The sequence below is a fragment of the Eschrichtius robustus genome, chromosome 4, assembly GCF_028021215.1.
Source record: "Eschrichtius robustus isolate mEscRob2 chromosome 4, mEscRob2.pri, whole genome shotgun sequence".
NCBI classification, from domain to species: domain Eukaryota; kingdom Metazoa; phylum Chordata; class Mammalia; order Artiodactyla; family Eschrichtiidae; genus Eschrichtius; species Eschrichtius robustus.
The window spans coordinates 65,685,418-65,707,670 of NC_090827.1; the positions used below are offsets into that span (position 1 = coordinate 65,685,418).

The window sequence follows — 22,253 nt, forward strand, 5'->3', positions numbered from 1 at the left end:
TTTTTGCAGATCGGTAGGATTTGGCACCCAAAGCAGAGGTTTGAAACCATGGATGATTGCCCTTATTGTGTTATTACTGACAGTGGTAACTGTGGCCACTGGTCTTCTGGCTCACTTCTTAGTCTCTGGTAGGTAAACTTGTGGATTTTGCTCAGTTTGATTTCAGTTTTCTGTAAAGCTTCATTTGAATAAATGTAAATTTATTTCCATCCAAAAATAATGTACTTTCACCAGTAAATGTCCACATTTTGAATTTTTTAATTTATTCAGTCATTTCATCAACAAATAACTACTGAATGTTTAGTATGTCCAAGTACTTTTCAGGGCACTCAAGAAACAGCATTAAGCAAAGCAGATAAATTTCCCACCTCCTTGGAGCTCACAATCTAGTATTCTTTTCAGAATCTATACAAAAGACCAAAATAGTAATTGTCTAAAATTGACTAGTAATCACAATAAACTCTAATCATTCATGTATATGCAAGTGAAAAATTATGATGAATTAGTTATTAAAATTGGCTCTTTTACTCAGCATTTTCTGCCCACTAACATTTCTAGGGAAAAAAGAAAAGCACATGTCCAATGAAATAATGAATTTTGAAATTATTGGTAAAGTATAAATGTGATACAATATTATTACTTATTTTTAGAGAAAAAATTTTACTCTTTCCAAAACAATATCGAGAGATTATTTTTCTATTGCCTGATATATTTATAATCCCACAAAAATTCATTGCAGAATTCTCTTTTTATATTGCATCACTCTGCAGAGTGCAAACCACTTACATTTTTGACAAACGTCCACAATGTCAATCTCACACAGATGTATGTGATAAGACAACTAGTTCAGGGGACTTACTTGAATGGACTTATCTGTTGTCTCTTTCCTCAGACTTGATGGGGGAGTGAAGATTCTTTTAGGAGCTTTAAAGGGCTTAAGAACATAGTTCTGGGGCCCATATAACGACCCCATCTGTAGTTTACACCAACGGCAAAAGATTCTCAGGTCAGCTAATTTAATGTATAGAAGCCCCTTTACTATGAGTAGAGGGTTCAATTACAAATGGACTATATAGATTAGTAATGGGGGGGACCAAAAAAGCACTACAGAGTCCAGAGATGTCCCTAGGAGATAGACTATCCTGAGGCCCTCTTTCTTTCCTAGATCCACAGCTTCCCAAGGAGAGATGTGCTTCTGTGGTTGCTCCATTTTCTATCTTTAACTCTTTGTAGATTTCTTGCCCCACCAGGGCCATACTCCTAAGATTACCACATTCCTCCACTGCTCTGTTTTTTATGAACTTTCCTGAGAGACGAGCAGAAATCTGATTGATTCATCCCTTTTACACACTGTTCTCACCTCCAACCTCAGGCAGTTTTTTCCCTGCCTTTCTTTTCACACCTATCTTAGTGTGCCTGGCTCTTCCATTAAAAACCAAAATTTATAAGAACACTTATTTACCTCTACTTCCAGTAGAGTACAAGGTGGTATACATTTCACCACAGCAAGAAGCAATACAGTAATTAAATATTCCAGCTCTAGAGCCACACTTGTCTGGGTTTAAACTTGGAGAGGCCACTAACTAGTTGTATAGCGCAGAGCAAGTTACTTAATGCCTCCTGCCTCACTTTCTTCATCTGTAAAATGAAGGTGATGCCAGTCTTAGAGAGCTTAGTGAGAGTCAAATGAATTAATACATATAAAGTGCCCAGAACAGAGCTTGGCACATAGTAGGCACTGAATAAATACCAGCTACTATTATTAACATACAACATTAATCATTATTTTTATTATATTTATTATTAAACTAAATTAAAGTCTCAGAGATATATTCAAGACTTCATATTAGCCCCATTATAGTTGGGCCTTAGGTCCCAAAATCTACCCTCAAACCACTTAATTTCCTACTTTTTTTTTCATCACAGACCAGAAAATGGAGTATTATCATGGCACCTTTAAAATTTCAGATCTACGAGTCAAAAGTAATTCTGGACAAAGCAGCCCACACCAGCTTAAGGACTTACAGGAGATGAGTGAAAACTTGGTAAGTCAGATAAAATTGTTTCTATCATAAAATATTGCAGGAGGAAGGGATTTTGTAAATCATTTTCCCCACTATTTCTTAAAACATGATTTTCAGACAATTTGCATCAGAATCATCTTGCAGATTCCCAGGTCCCACTCCAGATCTTCTGAATCAGTGTATGATGGGGTGGGTGGGTAGGGAGAGGGGAGTAAGGGGATCTGCATTCTAGCAAATTGGTGATTCTGATAAACCACTTTTTAAACCACCTCATTTAAAAGTGAGAGAACGGAAGCCAAGGTATCCCAGCCCATCGCTCCCCCATTCCACCACAATACTACCCAACTGAAAAGCTTAAACATACCAGAAGTGGTTATTTGTAAAACCACATGCTTTTTTTTGTTAGACCACATTTTAAGACTTAAAATATTTGTTAAATACATGAAGAAAGGAAAGAGGATTATAAATGTTCATTTTATCTCAAAAACACACTAATTAAGATAAAATACCCAGACCTATTGTGCAATATTCAAATGACCTGCTAACGATTTTGTTAAAACTGAAATACAAGACTGCCCCCACCCCCCCCCCAAAAAAAGTAAACTCAGTTGCATAACAGCTCTGCTCACGATGCGTGTGAACCCTCACTCAAAAACTAAGGTCAAGTTAACTTCCTTGACAAAGAAGCACAGAGCATAAAATTATTTTAAAAGGGTGGAAATGTCAGGTGTTGGTTTGTTTTAGTCAAAGAATCTTTTTTTTACTCAAAACATTTCCTTTCTTTCTCAAACCATTTTCCTTTTCTCATGCCGCTATTTGATCTGTCCACATGCATACCCAGTTGCAGCATATTCACAGCCACATCACAGATGGAGTTTTTAATCTGTATTTCCAATTCTCATTAAATTATGCACATTTTTTAAATTTTGCAGTCTCATCCCCCCAAATCAATAATTACACTTTTAGATTGATATATATCCTCCATTCTTTTATATTCAGAGCACCTTAGAAAATAGCGTTTGTGATCATTTCTTGAGGAATGGCAGAAAAAAACTTGGATACATACCTTAGTATCTCTTTTATTCCTCTGACCCTGATTCCACATAGCCTCCTCAATCTAAAAATATGAATAATAAATTAATTAATCTTAGTTAAAAAGATATACAATTTCTTTGAACATTGAAAAAATATTTATAATTTAACAGGAAAGTTTAAAATTTGTTTTCTTTATGTTTTACAGCCAACATTGTTGGCATTGTTTTAGGCTAACTAAGACATTGTTTCTACTGAAATAAATGGACAGGAATGAAGCAGGTCTTTTAAAAAAAAGTGAAAGAAATTCACTTATAGAGGTACGTCTATAACATTATGTGTTTGAAGGTGGACTTTGAAGCTTCACTAAAGCACACGTTTTTAGGTGTGAAAGAACCTCAGGTACAAAGGCTGAGTTATGTGATGAAACATTATCATCATAAGGACATACAAGGCCTTTCTCTAGTTGTCATTATTTATTTCTTCTCTTTTATTTTCATACCACACTCTCATTCTCCTCCCCCTGCAGACAACCATACTGTATTTCACATGTATTCTTTTATTAGCATTCATTCTTGCAAAAATGCATTTTCTTGTTTTGTGCAGAGCACATGCTTTTAATTTATTCTTTGTGTTATAAATCCCTTGTTTAAAAATGTACCATAGTTTGAGTGGCTTATAAACAAGAGAAATTTACTTCTCATAGTAATGGAGGCTGGAAGTCTGAAAGCATGACACTAACATGGTCAGGTTCTGGCAAGAACCCTCTTTCATGTTGCAGACTGCAGACTTCTTGGTGTATCCTTACATGGTGGAGAGCAGGGAGCTAAAGAGCTCTCCGGGGTCTCTTTTATAAGGTGCTAATCCCATTCATGACCTAATCGCCTCCCAAAGGCCGCACCTCTTCATATATGGCCTTCATTATCTTAAAGCAGGTTCCCTCAATGCCCACTTTCTGGAGGATTTGTAACATAAATCAGTGTTGGATTTTGTCAAAAGCTTTTTTCTGCATCTATTGAGATGGTCATATGGTTTTTATTCTTCAGTTTGTAAATGTGGTGTATCACACTGACTGATTTGCAGATACTGAAAAATTCTTGCATCCCTGGGAAAAATCCCACTTGATCTTGGGGTATGACCCCTTCAATGTATTGTTGGATTCGGTTTGCTAGTATTTTGTTGAGGATCTTTGCATCTATATTCATCAGTGATATTGACCTGTAATTTTCTTTTTTTGTGGTATCTTTGTCTGGTTTTGGTATCAGGGTGATGCTGGCCTCATAGAATGACTTTGGGAGTGTTCCTTCCTCTGCAATTTTTTTGGAAGAGTTTCAAAAGGATAGGTGTTAACTCTTCTATAAATGTTTGATAGAACTCGCCTGTGAAGCCATCTAGTCCTGGACTTTGTTTGTTGGGAGTTTTTTAATCAGTTTCAATTTCAGTACTGGTGATTGGTCTGTTCATATGTTCTATTTCTTCCTGGTTCAGTCTTGGGAGATTGTACCTTTCTAAGAATTTGTCCATTTCTTCTAGGTGTTTACTTTATCGGTATATAGTTGCTTGTAGTAGTCTCTTAAGATCTTTTGTATTTCTGTGGTGTCCATTGTATAATAACTTTCTCCTTTTCCATTTCTAATTTTATTCATCTGAGCCCTCTCCCTCTTTTTCTTGATGAGTCTAGCTGAAGGTTTATCAATTTTCTTTATCTTTTCAAAGAACCAGTTTTTAGTTTCATTGATCTTTTCTGTTTTCTTCATCTCTATTTCATTTATTTCTGCCCTGACTTTTATGATTTCTAGATAGGAACAGTTTGTTGGTAGTAGACACTGCACTTATCCATTCCATCTTTTATTAACTTGGACCATATTGCCCTTCATAAAACAAAAATCCATAATTTTAAAGTAATCATATTTATCAGTTTTCTCAGCCTTATGGTTGTGTTTTTAAAGTTTTTTTTAAAGTTATTTCCTCTTTCAAGTTATAAAATTATTTTACTGTATTTTCTTCTATTAAACTATACTTCTACCTTCTACAGAAGGTTTCTAATGCATCTGAAGTCCACCTTTGAATGTGATATTAAGTAGGAACCCAGGTAGTGATCCAGTTTTCCCAATGTAACTAACTAAACAATCTGTCTCACCAATATATGGTATGATTATTCAGCTTATGACACTTCTCAGCCCCTGAGTCTTACAGAAAAATAAAACCATGATCCATCTCTTCAAACTGCTTCCCATCTCCTTGGAGAGAGGATAGTAACACACATGAAACTGAACAGCATGACGTGATATAGTTAAGGACTAAATTGTATGTTGAGGACTATAAGTGCAGAAGAACTTCAAAGAAAAGGAAGATCAACTAGGGTTCACATGGTCAGGAAAGGCTGTGTATTATTTTAGCCCTCTTTAAGTGAGACAATGTCCCTTTCCCTCCCATCCCCACCAATTTACCTTCAGGAGAATTACAGGAAGTGCTCATGCCTCATCCTGAGCCACTCCTTTTTATTGTTGCTAAATCCCAATGAGTGAAACCAGATTCTTCTCTCTGACCTATGTGGGTGCTAATTAGACAGCCAAGAAATACAGGTTGTAGGTCCTGTTCTTCCTCATAATTGGGGATTTACTGATTTGAATGGAAATGGAGATGCAAAAATAAAATGAGTTCATGCTCAGATACTGCTAAAACCCATTCCAGTTCCTTGAGATAGTAGCACAGACATATCTCATCTTTCATACCATTCTTCAGAGAATACTCCAGTAACCAGACACCATGATATTCCTAAATAGGTAGGTCAATTTTATTATTATTATAAGTTTGAGTAGGATCACTGACTGAACGAGCACTTCATTTGAAGAAATATATTTCAGAAATATTTTTAAAGTATAGGATCATTACAAATGTGAAAGTTAAAAACTTGTAACACTATAGCAATAACACTAGTTAACATATATTGAATGCCAAGCACTCAATTAGCTTAGCACATTAAGCACTGTATCTGTATTATTTTAGTTAATCCTCAAAAACAAACTTATGAGGTAAGTATAATTATTATCACAATTTTACAAATTGAAAAATCAAGGTACAGAGAAGTTAATTTACCCAAGATCACTCAGCTAGTAAACGATATAGTTAGGGTTTTAGATTACATTTTCTTAATACATTTTTGTCATCTGTGTGATTTTACTTCCCATCTACCATCCCACAAAACACCAGAAATCAAATAATTATCCCTGGTACATTATTCTCTTTCAGTTACAGTTGACCCTTGAACAACATGGGTTTGAACTGCGCAGGTTCACTTACATGCAATCTTTTCAATAAATACGTGCTATAAATAAATAAATAAATATGTGCTACAGTACTACATGATTGGTGGTTGGTTGAATTTACAGATGCAGAACCAGGGATACAGAGGGCCAACTATGAAGTTATATGAAGATTTTTGACACAACCCCCCACATAGTTCAATGGTCATTGAATACTGTATAGTATTAGCATGTGCCAGTGACCACCACCTGAATTAACAATGGCACCAGTTAGGAATTTTCTTAGTGTTGTCTCCAAAAAAACCCACTTCTCCTGTGCCCAAAGCAGTCCTAAATTTTGTCTTCTTTGTGCCCAAGAACACCAGAAACAGCTCCTGAAATGACCCTCAAACTATCCTTTAGATTATGTGTCTAGAGTTGTGGAGACAAAGAACTTGGAAACAGAAGTGACGTAAGGAGAAAATGTAGTTTAGGAACACTCTCTAAAGGAACTTGAAGACACCAGTGAGAGACTTGGCTCTCTGAAGCAGGAAGCTCTTCTCTTGAGAAAAGGCAACTGGGTCAAGGTAAACAACTTAGCAAAGGTATTAGACTACCTAAAGTTTGGAGTTGCATAATGTAAGAGAAGTAAGAGGCCCAATGCCTGGTGTAGGCCTATGGTCCTATGCCTAGAGAAGAGATGAATTTGAGAGCTTAGAGAAGAAAATAAGCAGCAATTACTTTAAAAAGCAAAAAAAAAACCTTTGTGTTCAGAGATTAGAAAAATTGGGTGTAGAATGTGACTGAGCTCTTACTTGAGAGCTCAAACGCACGTTCATTTCATAACTGAAGATTAGGTATGACTAAAAGAGGAAAATGTGTATCACAATCTCTGCCTTCAATGTGCTAAATTTGAATACTGAAAGAAAAAGCTAACTGTTGTATATTTCATGTCTAATCTTCAATATAACACTGCAAAGGAGGCATTGTTATTCACACTTTATAGACAGATAAGAGAACTAAGCCTCTGAAGTTAAGGTCCACAGTTGGTAAATCAAGGAGGGGAGATTTGAAGCCATATAGGTTAACTCCAACAGGTGCTATCTCCACTAAATTGTTCTTTTTGTCAGGAAGGGACTAAGCTATAATAGAAAGTTCAGTTCTACATCAATTCTTCTCCCATTTAATTTTTAAATCCATAAAGATTATAAATCTATATGTTCTGTCAGACCACTTTTACTTAGCCAACACATTGGGATTACATTACTAATTATATAAAGATGTCTTCATCCTTAGTTTCTTCATTTCCTTGTATCAATTTTTTCAGCTTTATTAAGATATAATTGACATATAACATTGTGTAACTTTAAGGTGTAAAATGTGATGATATGATACACTTATGTTGCAAAATGATTACCACTATAACACCTCCATCATGTCACATAATTACCATTTTTTTTGTGCGGTGAGAACACAAGATCTACTCTCTTAGCAACTTTCAAGTATATAACACAGTGTCATTAAGTATAAGCATTACAATGTACATGGGATACCAGAACTTATTAATTTGTAACCAGAAGTTTGTACTCTTTGATCAAGATTTCTCCATTTTTCCCATCCCCTAGCCTTAGTAAGTACCATTCTACTATCTGTTTCTATGAATTCCGCTTTTTAGATTCCACATAAAACTGGAATAAAGTATTTGTCTTTGTCTGACTTATTTCACTTAGCGTAATGCCCTCAAAATCCATCCATGTTGGCAGAATTTCATTCTTTCTCCTGGCTGAGGAATATACAGCTGACCTTTGAACACTATGGGCTTGAATTGCAAGGGTCCACTTATATGCAGATTTTTTTTCATTAATAAATACTGTAGGATAATATGATTTGACCCATGGTTGGTTGAATCCACAGATGCAGAACCATGAATACAGAGAACCATATGGGAACTGTGGATACAGAGGGATGTTATGCTATATGGGGATTTTCAACAGCACAGGGGTCAGTACCCCTAACCACGACATTGTTCAAGGGTCAACTGTATATATATGTATATACATCTTCTTTATCCATTTATTTTTTGACAGACACTTAGGTTGTTTCCATAGCTTGCCTATTGTGGATAATACTGTGATGAACATGAGAGTGCAGATATCTCTCTGAGATCCTGTTTTAATTTCCTTTGGATCTATACCCAGAAGTGGGATTGCTGGCTCAGATGGTAGTTTTAGTTTTTTGAGGACCCCCCATACTTCCTCCACAGTGGCTATGCCAATTTACACTCCCACCAACCGTGCTCCTTTCACCAAAGTCTTGAAGTTTCATTGTTAAGATCTTTCACCTCCTTAGTTAAATTTATCCCAAAGTATTTTATTGTTTTTGATGCTATTATGAATCGGGTTGTTTTCTTTATTTCTTCTTCAGATATATTGTTGTTATTGTATAGAAACACAACTGATTTCTATACACTATGAATGTTGATTCTATATGTTTGATTTCTCTGTTGATATGTATGCAACTTTACTGAATTCATTGGTCAGTTCTAACAGTGTTTTGGTGGCATATTTAAGATTTTCTATATATAAAATTATATCATCTGCAAATAAAGGCAATTTTACTTCTTCCTGTCTGATCTTGATGCCTTTTATTCTTTTTCCTGCCTGACTGCTCTAGCTAGAACTCCCAGTAACATGGTGAATAGGAGTGGTGAGAGTGGGCACCTTCTTATCTTGTTCCTGATCTTAGAGGGAAAGATTTCAATCTTTTACTGTTGAGTTTGGTGTAAGCTGTGCATTTGTCATATATGGAGTTTATTATGTTGAGGTATGTTCCTTCTACACCTGATTTGTTGAGTGTTTTTATCATGAAAGAACACTGTATTCTGTCAAATGCTTTTTCTGCATCTATTGAGATGGTCATATGATTTTTAGCTTTCATCCTATTGATGTGTTGTGTCACATTTATTGATTTGCATATGTTGAACCATCCTTGCATCCCAGAGATAAATCTCACTTGATCATGGTATATGATCCTTTTAATGTGCTGTTGAATTTAGTTTGCTAATACACTGTTGAGAATTTTTGCATCAGGAATATTGGTCTGAAGTTTTATTTTCTTGTAGTGTCCTTACCTGGCTTTGGTATAAAGGTAATGCTGGCCTCACAAAATAAGTTTGGGTGTGTTCCTTCTTCTTTGATTTTTTGGAAGAGTTCGAGAAGGACTGGCATTAACTCTTATTTAAATGTTTGGTAACATTCACCAGTGAAACCATCTGGTCCTGGGCTTTTCCTTTTGAGGAGGGTTTTGATTACTGATTTAATCTCCTTATTCATTATTGGTCTCAGATTTTCTATTTCTTCATGATTCAGTCTTGGTAGGTTGTATTTTTCTAGGAATTTATCCATTTCTTCTAGATTATCCAATTTGTTGGTTTATAATTGTTCATAGTAGTTTCTTATGATCCTTTGTATTTTTGTGTTATAATGTCTACTCTTTCATTTCTGATTTTGCTTGAGTCTTCTCGCTCTTTTTTTCTTTTAGATAGTCTCACTAAAGCTTTGCCAATGTTGTTAATCTTTTCAAAAACACAGTTCTTAGTTTTGTTGATCTTTTCTATTGTTTTTCTGATCTTTATTTCATTTATTTCTGTTCTTATCTTTGTTACCTCTTTCCTTCTGCTAGCCTTGGTCTTAGTTTGTTCTTTTTCTAGTTCCTTGAGGGGTAAAGAGATCAAAAGACCAATAAGCCTCAAAATCCTGTGAGCACCATCAGTGCTCAGGTTGGCCATGTTCTACATAAACTTAGGATAATGATTCACAGCTGACTTCTTAAATCCTGGGTTTTGCCAAAAATCTGGATTTTAAATAGATAGACTAACAACTTTAAAGGATTGCAATAAGAACGATCAAGATTATGGTCCTTATTTTTAGAGGGCAAAGAATATAGGCTGCCTTTGGAGAGGGGTAACCATTACATGTTGCTTGTACATATCAGTGGGTAGGAGCTCTTAGTCCATAGGAATCAAGTTACTGAAAATGTCAACAAGGAGAAAAAATTCCCCTCAAATACTTCATGGGCAGTTTTCTTTTTTCTCTAGGAGCACTGATCTCAATCTGATGTAAATTTCATTAAAAACACTAATAAAATCTTCCTGATAAATGCAAGGCTTTCTGATAAATAAATTTTCACTTCCTTTTATTAATTCATTCAAAAAAGCATGCTGAATTCTTACATATTGTAGAGTATGAAAAGAAGAATGATTGTCCCTATCCATAAAAGGTTTGCAGTTTACTAGAGGAGATAATATATTTTCATAAATAACTATATTAAGGAGTAGAAGATATAAGAGGAATAAGAACAATTAGGACAGGAAGAGGAAAGATTACTCTGAGGTTCAAGGAATAAACCCAAAGTAGGTCTTATCTGAAATAGACTTTGAAGGAGAGTTGTGATTCAGAAAAGCAGAGCCAGCAGAATCAGAGAGGGGACTACAGACCAAAGGAATAGCCTGAGAAGGGCAAGTACACAGGGAAACAAGACATGCCTGCAAACAGCACTACCAAGCATGAAAGGTAATGGTGGTGTTGATGGGGGTTGTGGGTGCGGGGATCAATGAGAGATGGGAGGCCCTTGAACATATGACTCTGTGACCAGAGGCTCAAATGCAATTGTGCTCTAATCTCTATTTCTACCTTGAGTTCAGCCCTGGAGTAAAGCAACTTCAATTAAACCTTATTTGAGGTTAAAGGTGTGTTTTTTAAAAAGCATCTCTTATACCATCCTTTGTGTGCCACCCTTATTATAACTAGGAGAAAGCAACAGGATCTGAATTTTTTTCTTGGCATGTTTTGGCTCTAAACTTTTAGTTCTCAGGCACTCTGGTCTGGTGTGATGTTGGTAGAAACTGCCTTCATATTCCATTGGCCAGTCTTCAGTGGCATATCTCTCTGAAGTTTGTGGTCTCAGCTCTGAAACACTCCTATGTGAATACAAAGACTGCTGTGAGAGGAGCAAGCTGGGAAGCATCTAAACTGAAATGCGGGCTACGTGTGTGAACAGAGGTAGTTTAGGAATGAGAGCTAAATGGCTGGGCCCGTCTGTTTGTTTGAATTGAAGGCCTCTCCCTAACTCTTCCATTAAACACCCAACTAACCTTCAATTGTCCTCTTAGAACTTAGTCTCAGTGCAACTTCCAGCATTTCAAAATCATCAAACATAAAGAGGTACTACCTTGAAAGGAGGTCTTTTGTTCAATATGAGGGACTAACTCCAACTACAAAACTCTACAAATGGCTCCAAATGGGAGCAAGATAGATTTATAAATCACTAACTCCATTAAGATATGTAAATAATCAACTTAGAACAAGCTGGCACACAGCTTAAAAAAAGTGTCCTTTGAAACTTCTGAGAATTTAGAATTAGAATGCCAAAGTGCTGGCAGAATGTTTCTGATGAAATAGGCCTTAATCTGCCAGGGAAACATTTTTGGGGGGGGGTCTCTAGAAAGCTAGTTCTTACATAAACTCCATTCAGCAATAAAGTTTACATTCATGTCTTCTCTAATTTCCCCTGTTTTAAATCCCTTTAGTGTAGGGACCCTGTTAGCTAGTCTCTGTGCCCCAGCATTTTTTAGGAAAACATAAAGATCCTGGGCTTCACCCCAGACCCAACCAATGAGGCTTTATAGGGACACGGTCCTGGAATTTGAAATATAGAGAAGAGACTTCTATATTTCTGTGATTACCAAAGTTACTTCTACCTAGATTCTTCTTATGTTATCCTTTCAGCTCCTATCTTCCCAGACACCTGAACTATTCAAAGATGGAATGGACGCTGGAGCTAGATATTCTTCTCAGCAGGCATTCTGCCAGATGAATGATGTCATCCAGAGTCAAAAACTTAATCCAGTACCTTCACCAACAAGTCACAAACAGCCAAGGGATCTATTGCGGGTAGAATTTCAGGGGATAATTACAAACCAAACTTCTTTAGATACTCAAACACTATTTACTTTTTTTCCTTTTAATGCTGGTCATTTTTCTCCCCTTTGTTTTGGTTAGTCTTTTCTTTTCTTTTGGATTTCCCCCAGATACTGAGTAATAGGACTGGCTGTGTATGTCGGAAGAGAAATGATTAAAACAATTATCGGTCTTGCAAAAACGTATCTTACAAAATAATTTCAGTTCTAACATATAAACCCCACATTTCTTCAGCCCATTTAAGCTTTTCTTATTTAAATACAAGTAAGTGTATATTCTGGATACAAGCAATTTCTCTATTTGCTAAATACTGTCTTTGATCTAAAGTTCAAAAATATATTACCAAATTTATGTTTAAAAGTTTTATACTTTAAGTCAATCGACTGTTTATGTTATAACTTATTGTCATATGTTCTATGAAAGAAAATGAAGTAAAATGCACATCACATTTAACAAGGAGGTTGTGTGATTGATAAGAGATGGACCTAGAGACAGAAGACCTAGATTTAAGTCCCAGTTTATTAATCCACATGATGCTAGGGAAATTCACATGATGTCTCCAAGTGTCAGTTTCCTCTTCAAATGAAATAAGAATCAAAATAATTCTTATTTCATACAGTTATTATAAGGAGTAAGGGGGATATATATTTTGTTTCCCAATTAAGCTTTTTACAAATGCCTGATACTGCTAAGGAAGTCACAACTTGTTCCTTGATCTCTGAAACAGTCTTCTTTTTTATTTCTATTCTTTGGGTTTTTCAAAATGAGAGTTGGTTTTCTTGTCTCTTTCTTAAGGATTTAGGACATAATTTTTGCACATTTGGCTCATCTACTATCAAATATGAAATGCAGTGCCTGCATTCAGATGACACTGTTGCCACCAAGTGGTCACTAGGGGATACTGCAAGCAAAAATCTAGGTGTGAAAAGTCACAGCATCATAACGTCTTGGCAGGCAATTAAAATTCTGTGCAAATGGACCCCAAACAGTAGTTTTTGTTCTCCTCCCCTGTTGACATAAACTGAGGAACACAACTTTGACCTAAACCTGTAAAACCACCTTACTCTTTCTTCCTTCCTGACCTACCCTAGGGCTCAGAATCAACAACAATTAGAAACTTGTTAGCTCTTTCCTAAATCTCTAATGCCTCTTCCCTGTACTTACAGCCAAAGACCTGCAGAGAAATCTGAGACCTGTGATGCCAGGATGGGGACTAACCTGATCCACTGGCAGTCTACTACCAAAATATACCCAGCATTTTATATGTGTTTAATCCTTACAACCCTATGAGTAGCATAGCAATATCTTTGTTTTAGAGGTTAAGATACTGAGGCTCAGCTTGGTTCAGCAACTTTTCCAAGGTCACCCAGTTCATGAGCAGCAGGATAAGCAGGCTTCAAACCCAGCACTGAGCCACGGTTCTCTCCACCACTCCTCAAGGCCTCCCTGCATGTCCCATCTCTGCTCTGCAGCTTTCTGCTTCACCTTCTGTGGAGCTTTAGGAAGATAACCTTTACCCCAGATACCTATGTCAGCACATTAGAGTCACCTGGGGAGATTTTTACAAATACAAATGCCTAGGTTCCGTCCAGACGATTTATAACCAAAATTCTGGGAGAGGGGCCCCAGCATCTTAAGTCTTTTTTTTTTTTAATTCTGCAAATGATTCTGTTGCACAGTTGGAATTGAGAACCACTGGTTTAAATCATGATATAACTCATGTTAAAACATTTTTCTATCGCTTTAACATTTAATCAGGGGTATATTCTTCTTATAAAATATCTTATTAACACATAGTTTCTCTCTTATTGTAATAACAGGTGGATGAGATATTTATAGATTCGGCCTTGAACAAGCATTATATCAAGAACCAAGTAGTCAGACTGATGTATGTATGTTTGGGCAAAGGTGGATTCACATCTTGCAGTGACAAAGGGCAAAAGAGATAGGAACCCTCATATACTGTTGCCTCTATGAGCTTGGCTTTTGGCTAGGATTTCTTATAAATATTATTTCGACAACAGTCTCGAGATACAGGGCCGACCACCAGTTTGTAAACACAAAACCTAAGACTCTGGGAGGTTAAGTGATATGTTCAAAATTCCACAAGTGACAGAACCAGGATTCAAATCCCATCAACTGATTATAAGGCCTGGGACTACCAGAAACCATAGCTTTGGGAAAACCCAGCAGCATGTCACTGCATGCACCAAGTTGTATTCTTTCAATACACATGTCATTTCAAAAGTATTAAGAAGGCAAGGTTGACTACAAAATGGGATCATAAGTCTTACCTGTAATGAAGCCCTAGTTACAGGAGCCATGCCCAAACAAAAAGATGTTCCTGTTTTAATGAATTTCTGCTTGTTGTGGTGGAGAGGGAAGTCTCCTGTCATTTGCAGAAATTGCTCAGAGGTTTCAATTGTGTTATTTGGAAAGCTCATAGCAGAACATATACATAACAGATACAAACATATGGGCCTGTGTGACTCATCTTCTTAAAGAAAATGAATATAGTCAGACAGATCTATTTGAAGGAAATAATAATCGGTTTTCTCATCAATAGGCTAATGCTTTATTGGCAGACTTACTCCAATTTCCTTATACCTTTATCGAGTAACTAGTGACCTCCAGAAGGATTTTACAATATATATTGGATAAATTTTATAATATTTAGGAGATAAAAAGCATGTATTTTCTGAAACTTTCTAGATTTCATGCCCTCCATTTTAAAATTCTGACTTGCCATAGCATCCTAGCAAAATTTTCATAGCCTTATGAACTCCTTTGAATTTGTAGCCACTATCATTTTGTAAGCTTTGTGTGGGTCCAGAGAAATCCCACTTGGTAAACAATGTTTTCCCTCTGATTTAAAAAGAGGGAAAATTACTAGATTGTATATTTACCAATTTGACATAAAATTCTGTTTATTTATATCTTCACATTCCAAAGCCTAAATGAACCACAATATATAAAATGCCTTCAAACTGATATGATTCCCTCTTTTTTTAAATCAAAGAATTCAGGAAAATAGGGCTTCAGTGCTTTTTAGAGCTTGGATCTTTTGAAATGTTAAAATAAAAGACATGGCAGATCAACACATAGGTTTCCATTTTTCTTAAAGCTCTTTAATTGTTTGGTTTTCCTACTTTAACAGTATGGAAAAATTCAACCCCACAAGTGAAGGGGCTTGAACTTGTGTATATGAAAAAAGTTCAAGGAACTGGACATGTGTAATCTGGAGAAGACTCAGACACCAAGAATATCACTGTCTTCAAATATTTTATGTGGAAGAGGGAACTGATGTTTTATGTATGTCCCAAGTGGTAGACCTAAGCCTATGGAATGTAAGCTTTAGGGAGACATATTTCAACTCCAAGTGAAGAGCTCTCTTAAAATCAGAGCTGACCAAAGAGAAATACCCTCTTTAGAGAAGTAAATCTTTTTAATTACTGTGCTGGGGTTAGGTGACCACTTATCATGGAGGCTGTAGAGCTGATGAAGGTATCACACAAGGGACTGGCCAACGACACCATTAAAGTTTTTTCCAATCCTCAGGGTTTATAATTTTGATGATAAAATTTTGGTGTCTGAGTCTTACTCAAATGCTATAACAAGCCTTCAAATTAATGGGGAAAATTCACTCAGAACATAATGAAAACTTGAAGAGGGAACATATGAAATGATCTTGAGTCAGAAAGTGACATATATGAGTTATCAATGTGAGATGATTAGTTCTTGACACTTTCAACAACTGAGGCATAATTCAGGAGAAGACAATACAGAAAAGAGAGTTAGATAATACTGGATGTATTCTTTGAACAAATACCTTTCTCTTGTGTGTCACAGTCCAGAGGAAGATGGTGTGACAGCAGATGTCATTATGGTGTTCCAGTTCCCCTCTGCTGAGTTAAGGGCAGTGAGAAAAAGGAAAATCCATAGCATCTTAAATGAGAAGATAAGTAACACCAGAGCTTTGTCAATAAATGCCTCGTCAGTTGAAGTTAATGGTAAGTAGGTAGCTTTCTATGGGATGTGAAGTTCTCTATTAAGTCCATTTTATGTCTAATCATAAACTTATTTACCATTATTTCCATTCCAAATAATAGCTAGAATTCAGATGGAAAAAATTTCAAGTTAAAAAAGTGACTTTTAAAGGTTTTATTATTCTCTGATGAAAGCATGTCTGAAGTTAGTTGTCAAGTGATTTTTTCTGTAGTAACTGACTGGCACTCATCCAGAAATAAAATCAAACCTTTACCACTAACAGAGAGTCAATTTGAGCCAGCCACTTCCTCCATGACTAAGCAAGTGAAAATACCAAGTGTTCAGCAAAAACTGTTTTTCTGTTTCTAAAACATAAACTCACTTGTTGCCTTTTTAAAATATGAATAGTTTCTGTAAACAGTGAAATTATGAAGTTTATGTTAACTTTTTTTCCTATGGGCATTTGAGAAAATGGTAAATCAATTTTGGAGCCACTAAAGCCTTCTTATAAGTAATGCTTTAAAAATCACTAAACTAGAAAATAAATCATAGGAACAATTATACCATTATTGCTTCTCTAAAAAGAAGTAATCTTTATCAAGGCCCTTCTCTATATCCTTTACATGCAGCATCTAATTTCTGTATTCTTATGAATTAGGCAAATTCACCTTTATAGATGTGAAAGAGGGGCAAAAAAGGTTAAGGACTCCAATAATTAAAAGGAGCAAACATTGGGGACTTCCCTGGTGGTGCAGTGGTTAAGAATCCGCCTGCCAATGCAGGGGACATGGGTTCGAGCCCTTGTCCGGGAAGGTCCCACATGCCACAGAGCAACTAAGCCTGTGTACCACCACTACTGAGCCTGTTCTCTAGAGCTCTTGAGCCACAACTACTGAAGCCCGTGCACCTAGAGCCTGTGCTCATCAACAAGAGAAGCCACTGCAATGAGAAGCCTGTGCACCACAACGAAGAGTAACCCCCACTCGCTGCAACTAGAGAAAGCCCGCGTGCAGCAACGAAGACCCAGTGCAGCCATAAATAAATAACTTTTTTTTAAAAAGGAGCAAACATTCAAATCTAGATTACTAATTTCTTGAAAGGCTTGTGAAAAAAGGGTGTGGTCAAACGCATTTCAGAAATTCAGTCTATGATATTCACCTCTTGGAAATTCATCCCTTATATTAGCATACTAAAGACTCTGAGGAGACCAGCTAAACAGAAACCTGTTCAACCGTGTACATTAAGCTGCTTCCACAAGCATCTATTTCTGGAAGACAAGTACAGATTTCCCGTACAAATTCCAGGGGACATCAAACTTATGGGTCACAGAAGAGATTCAGAGTAAGTGTGATTAATATCAGATGTGAAACAGAAGGCCCTGCCCTTGCAAGGGTCTGGTTGACCCTTTAAGAGGAAACCTGACCAGGAAGTGAAAATCTGCAGGAATGGGATGGGCAGGAGTTTGCTGATGAGACAAAGAGTCAGCTAGTCAAGGAATAAACCTGGGGACCTCTCCCAACCCAGGAGGGAAGAACCTGTCATGGGCTTAATCCACCTTCTTTGTTTTCTTGTTTGTGGGGAAACAAATGAATCGAGGTTGTGAAATAGTGGAAGCTCTGATAAATTACATGATGTGTTCTATGTAATTTCCAACAACCAGTTAATTTGCCAGGAACTTAAAAGCCTGAGCTATCTGAAACCAGAAATGAAGTATGAAATGGTCATCAGTTGTCTGGGCTTTTTGTTTCCTATAGGTTCAGTTTGTGACCTGCAGCTTACTTTAATGACTAGAGTAGATTAAAGGGCAGGATGTGCTGATGGAGAACCTGATTTGAGAGTTACCTAATTCTAACTCCACTGAGTCACTGCAGGAACACCCAAGTAATTGGCCCATGCCTTTGCCTCCATCTTCTCATCTATAAACTTGCGATGATAATGTTTGTTATTCCTGAAGTCACAGAAATAGCATGAAGATACACAAGAAAATAGAAAATAGAATATGGAACCTATAGGCCATTACCTCTTAGAAAGCTAGCAAATTGTGCATATGCGTTGGAAAACTGAAAGCATTAATGTGAGTAACTGGTGGTAGAAAAAGCTATAACCTTGAAGTTTTCCAAATTTCCAAATATAAAAAGAGCAGTGTTTACTAGCACTTAGGAAAGGCCCATTTAGTAGAAAGCTCAGTAGAATCCTCAAGGCAATTCTTACAGACAAAAACATTGCTCTCCAGCAAAACTTAATTTGGGGGACTTCAAATGAATGGAGAACTGCAGAAATTCTAGACCAAGTCTAGATACAACACTGCAGCCCAAGATTTATCCATAATTTGTCAAGGATCTGTGTTTTGGCTTGACAAATAAGTGTGTGGTGTGGGTCTTTCATGTGATGTAATGTGTCGGAGCAAAATTAAAATCAGCTCCTTTGAATTGCAAACACCATGGCTGTGGAAGAGCGGCTCACCGCCTACATGTTGTTGATGTGGGTTCCAGTTATCATCATGTTACGTGTAGCATGTACTGACCTGAATATGATTACTCCCAACTCAGAAGTGTGTTAGAGGGTCACTTTCAAAACTAAGGTGTTAATGTTTCTTTTCACTTCTAGATGTGGAAAGTAAAAGTATTTGGTCAAAACTGGAAATGTGAAACAGCTAGTTACTTGTGTATGGGTAGTTTAGTTACAGGTGTAATCATTCTCTCTAAAACTCTTTCCTTAAAAATCCAATTACACTCCCAACTATTACACTCACCCTGGTATCATTCCTGGAAAGGGGTGATTTGCATCTTGCTCAAACTCAGCTGAAGAAGTTTTAACTGAAGAAGTCTAACATTATACTATTTTCCATTTTAATTTATTACTAACATGTGGCATATTAAAATACTTCTTTTTATTTCACTTCCCTTTATTGCACTTCAGAGATGTTGTGTTTTTATAAATTGAAGGTTTGTGGCAACCCTGTAGTGTCAGATAATTTTTAGCATGTTGTAGCAATGAAGTATTTTTTAATTATATATATATATATAGTTTTTTCAAGATGTGATGCTATTGCACACTTAATGGACTACAGTATAGTGTAAAAGTAAACTTTTATTTGCACTGGGAAGTCAAAAAATTTGTGACTTGCTTTATTACAATATTCACCTTATTGCAGTGGTCTGGAACTGAACCCACAATATCTCCAAGGTATGCCTACATTTAAAAACATAAAATAAGAAATTTACTACCTTAAAACTATATTTGACTGAAAATTGAGTTCCTTTCATAAGCAAGTACTGAGAATCTGACCTGAGACATTGATTCTTCACCATATAATGATTTAGGTATGCCTTTAAGGGTATCCCTGAATTGGATATTCTCAAGAGCTCCCACTTTGTAGAGTTCATCATCACTAGTTTCCCAAGTGAAATTTATAGAAGGTAAATAGAAAGAAACATTCTTATTGTGCATAATGAGAAATTAGATACAAAGAATATGAGTCTGAGAAACATGGCATTGGTAGAAATAAGTAAAACCAATCTACCCTCATTCTACTCATTAAGCCCTTTTATTTTGAAAACCATCACAGTTTTCATGCAACCGTCCGTCAGCTTAAGTTTAAATGTTTGTATTTCCTTTATCAGATTCCTAACTTTGTTGGAAATGACAGAATTTAATCTTAGATTCTGTCCAATAATTGGCCTTTACCAATATCCAGAAGGAGTTTGATAAGAATATACAGTAGTTTATTCCTCAGAAAAAAATCATTTTAATAATTTAGGAACCGTGTTTTAGAAGTATTTTAAATATAGTTTATGTGGTAGTTTTCAAAGTTTTTTTTTCCATTCCCAAACCCTTTGACCAAAGAAAGGCTTATGCGAAATCTTAAATAAAGAGAAGAGAAAAAGCAGACCTGTTCTGGTTGAGCCTGGGTTTGAACCTGAAGACCCCATCTAGTTTCTCCCTCTTTCCCCACTTTCTCTATTTCCTTAAATAAAATCCAAAGAAGCTTTATCCTGCACCATTGGAAAACCACTGTTCTGTATTAATACAAATGATTTGTGGGTTTTGATCATACAATATTTGTGCCTTAATCACCTACTGCTTGTATTACCCACCTAATTAGCGGTTGCCTATAAATCTCTACAAAAACTGTACACATATTCTGTTATATCAGATAACCATTTTCCTGACTCATCTATATGCTCAAGTTTCTAGAATCCATATGCGGTCAGTATCCTCTGATAATTTCTGATCATTGAGACCAACCAGAAGAATATCAAATTATCATTCTTTGCTCTATTTTGTTTTTCAGCAATGAGCTCATCGACAGGGAAGCTAACTGTCCAAGCATGTAAGTCTAGTTAGCTTATAAAAACAAGTTCAATTTCCATATCAGGGAGGATAATATCTTCAAATATTAGCTCATAATCTCCCACCCATGTCCCACATTTTCTTTGGGAGAGAACAACAATTGAGTAAGAGATGAAAATACTTTTTTTCCCTAAGACCGACCTTTTTGTAATGTTCAAGAAAAACATTTTACATGGTGGGAATTGGGGGGCAGTTTGAAGAAATTATATATTTCTGGTTTGCAATAAATGAACTTGCCTTGCTAATTTTTTGACTGCTATGAAATATGCTTTCTGCTGAGAAATAAAATGAGAAAGTGATAAATGGGAAAGAGATAGACCCCATAATTTTTGACTGACCTATAAATTTTACTTATTATACCTATCTTGATGGTTGACAGCAGCTCCACTCACTCACTCTATATCCGTGTGACCTAAATTTTGAAAGATTTTATAATAGCAGTGATGAATTTTAGGAAAGTTGTTCATTTATTTTCATCTGTGTCTTGCAAACATACTATACATTTTATTCATTCATTCAATAAATAATGTTTTAACATCTACCAAGTGCCAGAAAGTGAATACAAGTGTCAATAAGACATGATTCCTCCTCTAAAGTTAGGAGTTTGAAGGTAGGGGAAGACATAAATAAATCAGGAAATGTTAAAACAGTGTGATAAACGCTATGACAGAGACAGAGCACAGTGCTACGAGAGTCAATCAGAGACAGCTAACCTGGTCTTGTGGGGTCAGAAAGTGATCCTTGAGGAGAAAGGAAGGATGGAAAATCAAGTGACAAGTGGAATGAGTGTCTCAGGCAGGGGGAGCAGAATGTAAAAATGTCTTCAGAAAAGCAAGAACACGGTCATTTCTTGTCATTGAAAAATATCAGTGTGGCTGTAATATAGAATGGGGTGGGCATGGGAAAGGGGTGTGATTAATAACGATCAAGGACCAGAACCATGCTGAAACATTTCGACTTCATTTGGAGGGCAACGAGAAGTCACTGAAGGGTTTTACACACATCAGAAAGGTCACTCAGTTTTCAGTGTGGAGAACGGACTGCAAGAGCAAAGCTGGAGGCAGGTAGATGAACAGGGAATTTATTGCAGTCCTTCAGATGAGAAAAATGGTAGTCTAAACTAGAGATGGCAGAGTGATGGGGATTTCTAAAATGACTGGCCACAAAAGGAGTGTAATCAGTACCAGTAAAGTGAATTTCCTTTTTGATACCTAATTTGTTGGAACAAGAATTGAACCTACCATGTTTTCTTTATGAGCACCATGCTTTAAACAGGCTTAATTCTTAGCAGGAACCCTAAGCATCAAACTAATCTCTGATCTGATGCACATAATAAAGTACATATTTATTCCTACCAATAGTGAATGTGATGTTTATGTGGGAACATAGAACCCTCCATCCCAAAGAGTAAGAGACTGGTCATGATACATTAACCCGTGCTCACTTTAGGAACTAGTCACTCAGAAAAATGTATGGGGGTGGGAGTTCCAAGGAATTAGCAATTACTTCTCTGACTAGTTCTTCTGGTGAGGACTTCATGTCAAAGTAACATGGTGGGAACATCTAAAACTGGGAAACAATAATCTTAGTAGGAGCTCCCAGAACATCTGGATAATTGACACTGCAGGTCCTCA

At 36.4% G+C, this 22,253-nt stretch overlaps 1 protein-coding gene across 1 annotated transcript in view; it reads left to right on the forward strand.

The window, feature by feature from the left end:
• TMPRSS11A (transmembrane serine protease 11A) overlaps positions 1-22,253 on the forward strand; it is a 43,810-nt gene that overhangs the window by 12,800 nt on the left and 8,757 nt on the right. Inside the window, exons 2-5 of the mRNA XM_068542184.1 lie at positions 10-128; positions 1,927-2,045; positions 14,100-14,167; positions 16,129-16,289. Coding sequence (XP_068398285.1) covers positions 53-128; positions 1,927-2,045; positions 14,100-14,167; positions 16,129-16,289 — 424 coding nt within the window. The 5' untranslated portion in view covers positions 10-52. The remainder of the gene's footprint in view (positions 1-9; positions 129-1,926; positions 2,046-14,099; positions 14,168-16,128; positions 16,290-22,253) is intronic.